This window comes from Dipodomys merriami, unplaced genomic scaffold, assembly GCF_024711535.1.
Source record: "Dipodomys merriami isolate MVZ:Mamm:240054 unplaced genomic scaffold, mDipMer1.0.p SCAF_29, whole genome shotgun sequence".
In the NCBI taxonomy this organism is placed as follows: domain Eukaryota; kingdom Metazoa; phylum Chordata; class Mammalia; order Rodentia; family Heteromyidae; genus Dipodomys; species Dipodomys merriami.
Window position 1 is genome coordinate 9,066,376 of NW_027204381.1, and position 13,231 is coordinate 9,079,606.

Below are 13,231 nucleotides of genomic sequence, written 5' to 3' on the forward strand. Positions count from 1 at the left end.
GAGATGGAGGCATGCTTTTTGCCATGAATAAGCCTCATAGTTTCTGCTCATATCATAATCACAAGAAAGGCATATTGACTTAGAAAGAGACCCTAAAGCAATGGCTCGGGGACATATGTCTCCAGAGTGATGCATTTGGGTGTGTTTGTGTGAGTGGAGTGGGTATCCAAGTAGATTACTCAAGTGTTCTCTGGTTCTCCAGGTTATATTCAGATGCTAAAAATTTACAAGTGTGTTTGTTACTCTGCTGGTCCGGTGGGGATGGAAGTAGTCTCAGATTTTCACCTTCTTACAGCAATGAATTAATAAGGGTCACCTTCAAGTTTCAGTGAAGGGTGTTCTATCATTCAAGACCACTTCCTACACAAGGCGCATGCAAGTGTTTGCATGTGTGCATGTGCAAACGTATGAGTCTACACAGGGCAAGTTTCGCTCTTATTCAATTGGGAACCAGAGCTTGGTAGCTGACGTGTGCTTTGAGAGGATGAAATTCCTGCGGTCTCCTTCATTGTCCCTCTATCCTCCTTCCTTGGCCAATGGCCCAACCTAGGGTGTTAGGCGTGTGGCCCTCACCATTGCTTTCACTGCTTGAAAGAACAAAATCTTCACTACAGCCTCGAAATAGAGGCGATTGTAGATGTTTCCATGACACTCATTTATTCCTTTTGCAAATACAAATGTATTGGGGGAAGGGACGAGAAAAGACTAGGGGCAGGAGACCCGGCAATAGGAAGTCCTCCCAATTTTCTTATCCATGTTTTTCTGCAGGAATAGAAAACCCCTCTTCCCCTTTCACGGGGTCTTTTCCATCCCAAGCTGCTCCCCAAATCCATCTTGACTTCATGCTCTTGAGATGGGACTCCCTGTAAGGCAGAGAGTGGAGGGATCACATGTAGGAGGAAGCAGTGCTAATTCAGGGTAAGGGAAATTAACCCCCCCCACACAAAACTTTTATCCCCACAAGTTGGGGTTTAGTAATGATAAGCAGTGATGAGCAGTGATGACCGACACTGGGGGTGGCAGTGTGTGTGCACGCGTGTGTTCCAGAGAGGTCTGTGACACACTGCAGCTGAGCCAATGACTCATCCTAAATCTTAGTGACTTTTAGAGGTCATTTTAGTCATTCCTGGGTCTTCAGGCTGGCTGGAACTTAACTTAATATCACGTTTGGTGGAGGTGGTGTGTTGCTTTGGAGGAAGAGTGTCTGTGTGAGCAAGGGACTGGGGGTGGGGGAGGCTGTGCGTGACCTCTTTGAAAAGATCTCCAGCAAAGGACGTTCCCTACCTTTCCCAGGCTGCACGCCCGTGGGTTTCCCCCATCACACTGAATCAGCATGGTTCTCCCGGGAACTGCTTTTTTGCTGGATGGAAACCGGATGTTGGATTCCCTGAGTGGGCGGGGGCTCCATCCCTTCAGATCTGTCAGGGGTAATTGAGACTCCTAGGGACCCATCAGTCAGTCGGAGAATCTACCATTTATTTCACCAGAAACTTGCCATAAAGCCTAAGCAGAGAATAGAACAGAGCAAAGACGCTACAACGCCTTCTCCCAGGCAATGCGCATGATTCTGCGGCTCTGTTCTCACCGCACTTCAACGCACCTTGAAATGGGCTCGCCTCCTTCGCGCCCACGACGGGCAGACAGTTGAGCCAATCAGTCTTCAGACTGGTGGGAGGCGCCCAATAGGCAAACTGAGGGGGCGGGCTTAGAGGTCCGGCCCGGCTAGGCTTCACCGTGGACCTGGCTGCGTTCTGCCGAGGCTAGTAGTGCAGGTGCCGCTGCGCCGGGGCCGGGGAGGCTGCGCGCGGAGCCAAGCGGAGCCAGGGAGGGATGGAGAGCGGGCCGCCCGGGCTGCAGGAGCACCGGCAAGGGGCGTAGGCGGGCGAGAGGCGGGCGCTCGGGCACGAGAAGTGTGCGGGTGCAGGAGCACTTTGCGATAGGATGAGGCACTTGGCTGGCGCGCGGTAGTACTATGATTTGGTATGTGGCCACTTTGATAGCAAGTGTGATCAGCACCCGAGGTCTTGCGGCTCAAGGTGAGTTGAAGTGCAGCGTCCCTCCTCTGCCCCTCCCGGCCGGCTCTGTCGGCTCGTGGCTCCGGGGCTCCGGATCTCTGGCCACTCCCCCCTCCCCCCGGTTCGGTGCCGCTCCTTCCCGCTGGCGAGGCTCGGGCTCGGGCCAGGCGCGCCTCCCGGCACTGACCAGAGAGGGCCCGAGGGCTGATGGCCGGAGGAGCGGAGCCGGGCGGGAAAAGGCCGGTGCCCATGGGTCTGGCTGCCTGGCACTCGCTTTGGAATCGAGGTCGACTTGGTCCACTTTGGGCCCCGTGGTTCTGCTGACACCGGGTGGTGGTGGTGGCGGGGGTGGGGTGGAGGGGAGTCGTGCTTCTCCCTAACTCTGGCTGCCAGGGAGTTTGCGGGTCTCCGGGCAGGCTGCAGCACGCTCCAGCGCCGCGCACCGCTCCGCGGTGGAGCCCTCCCCGGGAGGTGCGACCCGAGCCTTGGGACCTTCCGCGTCCACCTCTTCGGCACAGGGTTCTATTGGCCCCGCAGGTGCCCCTCCCGCCTCCCGTCTCGGCAGCTGGAGGCCGGTCCCCCTCGCAGGTGAGAGAATTAAGAAAGCCGGTTCCGAGGAGTGTCATCTTTGGTCACCCCGCGCCCGTTTTAGCCGCACCTGGGTCCCCGGGCCTGGCAAAAGTTCCCGGGGAGCGGGCCGCGGGCTGGCCACGCGCCGCCCTCCCCCGCGGCCAGGCAGAGCTGCCTGGGGGCGAGGGCAGCGGGGGAGGGGTCCCCCGCGGTTGGAGTCTCGGAGCCGAGGGGGGATTTTTCTTCTTTCTCTTTCCGATTTCTCCTGATTGAGCTCGAGAAGAGCAAGAGGGAAGCCGCGCGTCGGGGGATACGTGCGTGAGCGCGCGGGCTTTTGCTTTGGAGACGGGCAAAGCGACTTGCAAGCCTCTGGGTGGCACCCGGGCTCTGGCTCTCCGCGGAGCCTGGAGGCTGCCAGGACTCTGAGCTCATGGTTCTCAGCGCGCAGACACGACCCGGCCGTGGGCAAGTTCACCGAGCCGGGAGGAGATGGCGGCGGGAGAGAGAACCAGCCCGGGGATGGGGGGGGGGCGCGAGGGATTGCAGAGGCGGGGGGGGGGGGGAGCGCGACCCGCCAAGCCGAGCCTCTACTCCTAGCGAGCACCGTGGAGAGAATCTTATCATCACCTGGGTGGGAGGTTTGGTGGGGAGGGGGGGGAGTGGTTTGAGAAAGTTTCAGGAATGGAAAATGTCTCCTATGCTCGTTGGGAGGGGGCGACTGAAAACAAGCGCAGAGGGAAAGGGAAAGGGTGTTTTTGCCAAGTGATGTGTTGGGCTGGCTGGTTTAAAAACTCTTCCTTTGTCAGGTAGGGAGACAGGCTGGAGTGGCCACAGAAGCTTGTGGGGGGGGGGGGGCGCGGACCAGCTGGCCTCATCCTCATCCTCTCCCCAGTCTCCTCGCCGTCTTGCAAAACCCGCATCCTCCTCCCCTTCAGGTTTTGGTATGTTCCTGCTATGGGACTGTCACTGAAAGCACAAAGGATGTGCTGGGATCTTTGAATAGAAGAGACATTGAAGGAAGGTTCTGAAATAGAGTCCAAAACCTAAGCAAGGGTGTGGGGTTTGGCCTGTTGTGTTGTGTTTTATTTATTTTTGCAAGTTTAAGCACAGCATAAAGGAAAACGGGTTTATAGTGCAGCAACACACGGAATGGCAGGGCAGAAGGAACTTCCCAACGTTGAAGGTTGTTGGGCATGAAGATGATGTATGTATACCTTCTTCCATAGTGCAGCAAGGTCTTTCCGCCCGGAATGGCTTGACATGCTCTCTTGTCTGAGAGCAGGGGTGACCTTCTTGGTCTTGGGATATGATGTTGGTCTAGGACCTAAAATGGCATGCATTCAAATCCCAATTCGATCACTTGCTAACCCTGTGACCTTGGACAAATTTGCTTAACCTTTCTTGATGTTACTTGCTTCAATGGAAATAAGTTATGATTATAAGCTTATAGAGGTATTTTTCCCCCTTGGGGTGGGGATAGTAGTGCTATAAATAAAAGAGTAGCTGCCACTCACATAGTATATACTCATGAAATATTGATGTGGTTATTATTTCAGAATTTTTGGGTTCCTGGCTCCCCTCTTATTTCCTTTCCCTTGGGTCATTCAGGGCATCAGGAGCTGGGTATGTGCTAGGAGGAAGTTCAGAAGGTTGTCTCTGTCAGGAAATGAGACTCCTTCATAGACTGACCTTGTCTGGGCAGAGCCTCTCATCCTCCTACATCCAGTGATGTGTCTAGGGTATGTGTGCTTCAAAGCTGCTTGAAAGCCCTTTGCAATGTGTTCAAAGCTAAATCCTTGTCAGTGTCTAGAACTTGTGGGAGGGTACAGAACTCAGCCTCTGGCAGGGAAAGGCTACTTGCTGTGTGTGGAGCTGGTATTGGGAACTTGCAAAGCCTAACTTTTCTCTGAGTGGCACAGATAACGTGTGGGGAGACCCCTGAGATGGAGGGACTTTGAGAGGCACCCTTAGGATTCACTGAAGTAGAGGAGTGAGAGGAGGAAGCTCCCTCAGGCCACAGTGAGTTGGGACTCTGTCAACCTACCTGTGTGAGATGTAGGTAGAGATGGACTGACTCTTCCTTTGACTCAGATCATGTGTCTGGGAGAGGACTAAAGTCAGTAGTCAGGTGGAAAGCATGAGGAGAAGTCAGTCTATTGGTGTCATCTCAGCATCCCAGATGTTTGCCTAGTAAGCTGAGGGGTTTCCACATTGTGGGAAGACCCTGGGCTAGACTTTGAGTCTGAACATCTCATCGCAGAGTCTTATCCCCAAGGCTGTTTTCCCTCTTGACCACAGATTCTGAATCATCCCTGGTACTAGTGTCCCCAAATAAAGTGGAGTTGTGACTCAAGTCCTGCAAGTGGTTAGATCAGTCCCCTCTACTCTGGCCTTGACCCACCCATCTCCCATTTGGGAAGGGGGTTTCACCCCATGTCCAGGAAGAACTGAGCAATGGCATTGATTAGTGGGTAAGTACATGGCTGTGTGTCCCAGCACACACATGATGGTGGTGGGGGTGTGTCTGGCAACAGATACCATGGGAGAAGCTGAGGAGGTTGTCACATAGGGCATGGCTGAGTCACAGTGGGAAGGATCAGCTTTCAGCTTCTGGCCAATGGCCTGACACATGCCAGTGTCTGGAGATATCATGTCTCAAGTCGTGAGTGGTTTCATGTTTATGGTTCTGACACAGAAAACTGATATCTGGTTACCTGAAGAGCAGGGTCTGTCTCACTGAGCTGCTGAAACCCAGCATCTCTCTGTCTCTCCCTCCTATGCCTCATTCTCTCTTGGTGCCTTCCTTTACTTCTCTGCCCTCTCCCCAGTCAGGCGCCAGCTAGCTTTCAGAGCCTAGCCTGCTTGCTCTATGCTTTCTTCTTTGGCTCTCTCTCAGCTCTGCTCGGTGCTCAACTGTCTATACACAGCTTTCCTGTTTGCTGCACTGAAGATGTGGGGGTGGGAGATGAGCCCCAGTGAGGGCTGAGATTTAACCAGTTCTCTATAAGAGCCCCTCCTCCATATCTGGTGACCTCAGCTGGGATGCCAGGTCTCCAGATAGCAGTACCCCCTCCCTCTGGTTCCTAGGATGGATTGTACAGCTTGTGTGAAGAGTAGATCTGAATGATGAAAGAGCTGTGATTGGTGAGAACTTTCTGCTGTCTGGAGGTGATAGGTGTATGTGTACTTTTGCATGCATGGGTACACCATGTGAAATGGTATATACACACATACATATACATGTGTGCACACGCATGTACAGGCACACGTACTTATATTTCTGTATATACTGTGTGCATGTCCATGTGATCTGCATGTATTTTGCCCTATACGTGCCCTATACATGCAAGAGTGGATGCCTGTATGTTTGTGAGTATATGCATGGACTGCAGCAGGACAGGGCCAGTTAGGTACAGGCCTGAGGTTAGTGTAACTCCTCTCTGAGTGACTACACCCAGCAGACTCCTTGTCCCCTTGCTTGGAACCTTCATCAAAGCAGCACAGAAGTCTCCAAAGTTGAAGGCTCTAGCCCAGAGGCTGGCTTGAAGGATGCCTGAGGTTCTGGAGAGAAAGCTTAGGCAGTAGGAAAGTCTGAGCTTGTGGAGAAGCTGACACTGGGCTATCAATTGCTAAGAGGGATGGGTAGCATCAGTTGGCATCTACTGTATCCACTCCAGAATAGAGAAGGAGGGGGAGGGGAGAAGAGACAGAATTATCATCAGTACCCTGCCTCAGGGGCACTGCTCAGGGGCACTGGTGTGGGCCAGTCTGCCGGAGGCAGTTGACCTATTTTTCTTAGGAATCTTCCTGCTTTTCTGTTCTCTCTTGCGTGAATAAGCAGGAAAGTGGAGAGCAGAGATGGGGCCTCTGTGAGGGGTTTGGAGAAAGATTCCACAGGACCAGGGATGTGAAGGAAGCTTGATTGCTCTTCTGACAAGAGAGACATTGACAACCCTGCCTTCTGCCTGCCTTCTCCCATTTGTAGTCACCCTTACCTTCCTCCTGGTCACGTGTGTCTACCAGGATGGGGGAGTAAGTGGTATACAACTTGCACACAGGCACACATTGTAACGAGGTGAGTCACTGTCCTCATTCTTGTTGGAGTAGGGAGTGTTGACAGTTTACTGGGAGTAAATATGGAACTTTGATCTCCCACTTAGTTATGGTGGCAATCTGGTCTCTTATCCTTGGCATGCTCAGCCTCAGTGCCTGTCCCTCTGCCTTCCTGCCAGCCAGCTTTGGGACACGGGATCTGATTGCAGGGGCTTTAGGGGTGTGTGGCTTTGCTTTTCTGCTGAGGAGCCATTAAAGGAACAGAACTGAGATTGAATTACCGACTTCCTTCCTGTCAGGGGCTCCTGGGGAAAGAGCTCTTGGAAATGCTGTGTAGCCAAGCAAATGAAGGTTGCTAATAGCATAGCTGCTGCCTCCTGGCTGCGGGGATAGGGGACCTCGCTAGGAGGGTTAAGGAGCAGAGTCACCCATAGATGAAAGAAGCTGTTCATTCCTATTCTCTCCTTTCTAATCCTTGCTGTTCAGTCTTCCTGGTTGTGCCCATTCTGGGGCTCACCTGGCCTCAAAGACCCTGCAGGCTGGATGGGGAGGGAGGCTGGAAGAGCAGTAGGGACACTGATCGAGAGGCCCTGGCACAATGTCTTTTATTAATGTATGTGTGTGTGTGTGTGTGTGTGTGTGTGTGTGTGTGTGTGTGTGTGTGTGTGCATGTGTGCATGTGCACATGAGTGTTTGTTTCTAGAAAGAGAGAGGGATGCTCAGGGTGGCCTCTGATCTACCTGCCTTATAAGGAGATCAGGACATCCCCTCCTGTTCTGGACACCGCTCTCCTCTCCACATCGTACTTCTTGGGTGCTTCTCATTGGGTAGGAGGGAGCCATCCTCCGGTGTGTGCCTCCCACTTAGTGAGAGCCCCAAGTCTGCTGGCTTCCTGGAATCTCCGGGAGCTTCCAGGCTTGTTGAGGAGGAGGGATTGGGGGACTATTGGGGGCTGTGTCTTTTTTGGACTCAGCAGGGATTATTTTTAGGCTGGCAGATGGAGGTGGTGGTGGCTGTCGCTGGTATTATTAGACAACAGGCCTGTGGTTTGGGAGTCTGGTGCCCAGAGGAGGAGGAGGAGGAGGAAGAGGAGGAGCAGCAGGAGGAGGAGGAGGAGGTGGAGGAGGAGGAGGAAGAGGCTGCAACAAGGATTTGTACTAATGATTCTTGGAGGCTGATGCTCAGCCACTACTAGACCTAGTCAGGGACTCTCAGATCTTAGGCTGAGTAATGCTCCTGGGCCAACTGGTCCAGCTATCATCTGAAATAGGTTCTTGGAAGTGTTCTTTGATCCTGGGCTGCAGAATCTGAGCTCTCAGGACCTGTGTGGTGTGAAGGTGCGGCTGGCTGAATGGGTAAAGAAGGGAAGGGGGCAGAAAGGAGAGGCCTTGGTCCTCTGGGGCTTTGGTGAGGGCAGGAAGTAGGAGAATTCTGACTTCCCTACCTGTTACGTGGGTAATTGTCCAAATAATACAGCTTTCCTATTGCTTGTCTGCAAAATGGAGACAAAAGTACTTGTGCCAGGGCCATTGCAGGCATTCAGTATCCCATTCGTGGCACAGAGCTTTATGGAGTAGAGCTAGTCCCAAATGAGGCTTTCTCTGCCCAGATCCAGTCTTTCCCCTGCTATTTAGATGATTCCCCATTCTCAGGACCCTTTTCTCCCTCAAGTCCGACAAGGTCCAGGTGAGGAGTGCTGGATGTGGGGCCGTGCCAGGCCCCGATGCCTCATGGTTCTGTGCCCAGAGGGGGTCTGCTGGCAGCCCTGGACTCAGCTACCCACTGAGTACCACCTGGCCCAGAGAACAGATGATTTGTATCCTATGGTTTCCTGGAAAGGTCAGCCAGCCTGCAGGGGGCCACTTCTTCCTCGCTTTCTTGCCAAGATGGCACCCCTTCAGGGGGGTCTAGGCAGACCCTCAAAGGCTCAGGGTGTACTGTTTCCTTCCTTCTTTAGTACCTCTGGGAGCCCCCTACCCATTCTCAGGCCAATCAGAAGAAGCCTGGCCCCGTGGTTCCCGTGAAGGGGAAGGGCCTGAGGGTCCCCTCCCTTGCAGGCACTATCCCCAAGCATTCTCACCCCCTTTCCCTGTTCCAGCTGGCCTTACTTCATGCAGGCTCCCCTCTGTCCTCCTGGTTTTCAGGTGTTCTGAAGGCCCGTGTCTGTGAGTCTCCATGTCTCTCTATCCTGTTGTCACTGCCCCCAGCCATCTCTTTGGTTGGACTGGGTCCATCTGTATCTCCGCACTTCCTTGCTTCTGAATTGCTTTCACTGTGGGATTTGGGCTTCGTTCCCCAGTGTTTGAGTTTATCCATGTCTCCTCTATCAGGCCCCTCTTCCCTCTTTCCTGCCAGCCCGAGTACTTTCTCTCTTTTTTCACACTGAGCTTTTCTGGAGAGAGTGTTTATTAGACATGCTTTGGCTCAGAAAGGATCAGGCTGTGGGAGATGGAGTGAGGGAACACACCCTCTGTGTGTGTGTGTGTGTGTGTGTGTGTGTGTGTGTGTGTGTGTGTGTGTGTGTGTGTGTGTGTAGAAGAAGAGCAAGAGCAGATGATAATATATTAGGATCCTGGAAACCAGGAGGACCTGGGATGACTTTTCTCTGTCTACTTTTGGAGACATTGGTCTCGTTTTGTCCTGTATGTCATTTTTGGGATGCACCTGGTCTGTAGATGCTCCTCCCTGATTGGAAGGGTCTCAAGAAGAGATGCTAGCTGAGTGTGTATGTGTGTGTGTGTGTGTGTGTGTGTGTGTATGCACTGTTGCTTTGGGGGTGGGCTTTACAATGGGCTCTATGTTTAACCCAGGGACTGGCTGGGACTGGGGCTGGGCTTGGGACTGGGGCTGGGCCCGGGACTGGGGCTGGGGGTGGGGGACGGAAGGTGTCAAAGAGCTGTCTCATTGCAATGCAGCGAGAATGAGGCAGCACTAGGTGCAAATGAGCAGTGCACAGCCATGTCAAAGCTGACCCACCTTCTAGCATTGCCAGCACTCCAGAACAAAACCGGACTGTTAGAGGTGCCCAGCGGTTCCCCTTGGTTCTCCTTCTGCTACTTGTGCTCTAGAGACAAAGGAGCCATCCTGCCCCACCCCAGGTTTCCTTCCCCCCCCCCCCCAGAAATAGCTCTTTCTTCCCTCACACATCTGTACTTTGTCTCCTCGTCTCCTCACAGGCCAGTCCTGCAGATGTTCGGTTGTTGCATGTGTGTACATACATATGTACATACATGTGTGCATGCATACATATACATGCTGCTTCTCTTGATGGTTCATGGCACCTGCTCTCCACCCATTGTCGTCGGTCTAGCACTGGTTTGTGCTTGTGGGTGAAGCAGGGCAGGCAGGCAGGCAGGTGTCCCTAGGGGTGTGGGGGAGGTGCCTGCTGCAGCTGGGCCCTCTCCTCCTTTTACCCCAAGAGGCTGGGCTGCAAACTCAGTCTGAAGCCAGGCTGGGGGATGAGGGGGGGCTTGGGAAACCTGCTGGGGCCTCTGGCAGGTGAGTGTAATGCTGCTTTGCTCCAAAAATACTCTGTGATCTTAGCTCTTTCTCTAGAAAACAGTGATGTCACTGGGAGCCAATCGGCTTCTGGAAGGGCTTGCCTCCTCCTCCTCTTCCTTCTGCAAGTTACAGGGAAGGGGGAGCGGGGAGAATGAGGCACGCAGAGGCACACAGAGATGACATAGACTGACATAGAGATTCAGACACAAGAAACACATATGCACACGGATACAGAGCCCCTCCATGCAGAAAAGCATGTGAAACCCCTTGCCCTCAAATGGACCAACAGCAATTCGTGGTTCTCATCCTCCAACACACACACACACACACACACACACACACACACACACACACACACACACACACACACACTTACCAGCTGATAGAAACAGGGAAAGGGACAGGCAGGTAGGCAATTACCCACATGTAGTGCTAGCAAGAGAAAGAGACAGAGACACACACGATGGAGGGACCTGGAAGACAGCCAGAGAGTCATAGTGAAGGAGCAGGAGAGAGAGAGAGAGACAGAGAAAGACAGAGAGAGACAGAGAGACAGAGAGAGACACACAGAGAGAGACAGAGAGAGACACACAGAGAGAGACAGAGACAGAGACAGAGACAGAGACAGAGAGAGACAGAGAGAGACAGACAGATAGACACATGGAGAAGAAGCTAGAGACACATAGAGAGACTTGGAGCTGAGCAGGAGATTGACAGACAGACAGTTGAGGGATCGACACAGCAGACACTAGAGAGAGGGAGAGACAGAGATAAACAGAGACAGACACGGAAAGAGCCAGAAAGGGGGGGAGGGTAAGGAGGAAGAGGAGGAGGAGGAGGAAGAGAAGAGACAGAAAGAGAAAGCAAATGTGAGAGACAAATAGAGATAAAGAGACAGAGATATAGAGGCAGACTGGAGATGGCGCTTTCTCAGATCACATGCATATGAGCATGCACGCACACACACACACACACACATACACACAGAGTGAAACACTGAGACATGAAGGAGAGACCGAGGCAGGTGGGATCCCATAGGGGTCAGAGGATGCAGAAAGAGCTCAACTTAGGCAGAGGGACAGAGGTGGGTTGTTCTGCCTTCCGTCCTTTCCCAAAGGAAGGGCCCAGCCAGCTTTGGCTCCAGGCCCAGTCTGCGGTTGCTGTCCTAGGTGCTGCCCGGCACCGTTGAGGTGCCCAGGCTGTGGCCTGGAGGGGAGGAGTGAGGTGAGAAAGGGTGTGGTCATCTTGGGAGGGGTAGTGCGGGGGAGGCAGGACTGGAGCTGCCCCTCGCTGTCCTTTTCACTGCCAGCACTGGACAAGGTGACCTTGCAGTCTCCCTGGCCCTGCCTGGTTGCTGGGCGCTGCAGATCCTGTTTGGGGCCCAGGAGCAGGTGCCAAGGAGGGTGGGCAGCGACCTGTGAGTCCTCCACCTTGAGTCTTAGGTGGGATGGGGGCCTCTTACCTGCCTCCTTCCCCACCTCTGTCAGCCAGGATGGGGGTGCCCTGTTGAGCTGTCCAGCTTTGATATTCTGTGCCCCAGGGTCCCCCTTCTCTGACCCAGCCTCCTGCTCTCGGAACAGTGATATCTGATAGATTTGAGCCTTGGAAATAAATGGGAGGGCTGCAATGCCGAGCTTCCTTCTGCTGCAGGGCTGCGCAGCAGGGGTGGGAGGAGGGGCTGGAGAGGCCAGCTCAGGCCGGTGGGGTTTTCCTCTGGTGTTGCCTTGAGCAGCCTGCTTAGCTTGTTAGGGATTCCCAGCTCGGCTCGCTCCGGTGTGGAGCACTCTTGTTTAGTGCTGGAACATCAGGCAGAGCTGGGGGTGGGGCAGTGGAGGAAGGCTGCCTTTGCCATCTCCTACGAGGCTCTAGAGGGAAGCTGCTTCTGGAGGAATGTTCCCTTGTTTGTAGGTGGTTATGGCTGGGCTGAGCTATTCATCAGTGTGTGTGTGTGTGTGTGTGTGTGTGTGTGTGTGTGTGTGTGTGTGTGTGTGTGTGTGTGTGTGTGTGTGTGTGTGTGTGTGTGTGTGTGTGTGTGTGTGTGTGTGCCTGCCTGGACTGAGGCTTTACCTGGGCACTATCCCTGAGATTTTTTTTTGGGGGGGGTCATGGGGCTTGGACTCAGGGACTAGGTGCTGTCCTTGAGCTCTTTTGCTCAAAGCTAGGTCTCTAGCATGTTGAGCCACAGCTCCACTTCTGGTTTTTGAGTGATTAATTGGAGATAAGAGTCATAGGGACTTTTCTGGCTTGGAACTACAATCCTCAGGTCTCAACTTCCTGAGTAGCTAGGATTACAGGTGTGAGCCACTGGTGTTTAGCTTGACCCTGAGCTTTTATGCTCAAGGCTAGAGCTCTACCACTTGAGCCACAGCTCCACTTTCAGCTTTTTTTTGGTGCTTAATTGGAGATAAGAGCCACACGGACTTTCTTGCCCAGATTGACTTCAAACTTTGATCCTCGGATCTCAGCTTCCTGAGTAGCTAGGATTATAGGCATGAGCCACTAGCATCAGGTTTTGCCTAATGGTCTTTGGAGCTGAGATTAGCTTGTAGAGCTAAAAAAATAAAAATACCACCCCCCTTTTTTCCAGTCTCGAGGCATGAACTCAGGGCCTGGGCTTTATCCCAAAGCTTCTTTTGCTCAAGGCTAGCACTCTACCACTTGAGCCACAGCACCACTTTGGCTTTTTCTGAATAGTTTATTGGAGATAAGAGTCTCATGGACGGGCTGGCAAGGTAGCTCAGTGGTAGAGTGCTTGCCTTGCATGCATGAGGCCCTGGGTTCGATTCCTCAGCACCACATAAGCAAAAAGAAAAAAGCTGGAAGTGGCACTGTGGCTCAAGTGGTAGAGCGCTAGCCTTGAGCTGAAGAGCTGAGGCACAGCGCCTAGGCCCAGAGTTCAGGCCCCACGACCAGACACCGCCCCCCCCCCCCATAAAAAAGAGTCTCATGGATTTCTCTGCTCAGCCTGGCTTCAAACTGCGATCCTCAGATCTCAGCCTCCTGAGTAGCTAGGCATGAACCAGGCAAGAACGACTTGGCACTTGGAAAAGCTTTCTCTCTCTCTTTTTTTCCCTCTCCCTTCTTTTCTTCCT

General features: G+C 53.3%; 1 protein-coding gene across 6 annotated transcripts in view; it reads left to right on the plus strand.

Moving 5' to 3' along the window:
* Window positions 1-1,765: 1,765 nt before the first annotated feature.
* The window catches only part of Igsf9b (immunoglobulin superfamily member 9B), a 56,104-nt gene continuing 44,638 nt past the window's right edge, over window positions 1,766-13,231 (plus strand). For all 6 annotated transcript variants that reach the window (XM_070038338.1, XM_070038339.1, XM_070038342.1 and 3 more), the window contains exon 1: window positions 1,766-2,036. In XM_070038338.1, coding sequence (XP_069894439.1) covers window positions 1,973-2,036 — 64 coding nt within the window. In that variant the 5' untranslated portion in view covers window positions 1,766-1,972. The remainder of the gene's footprint in view (window positions 2,037-13,231) is intronic.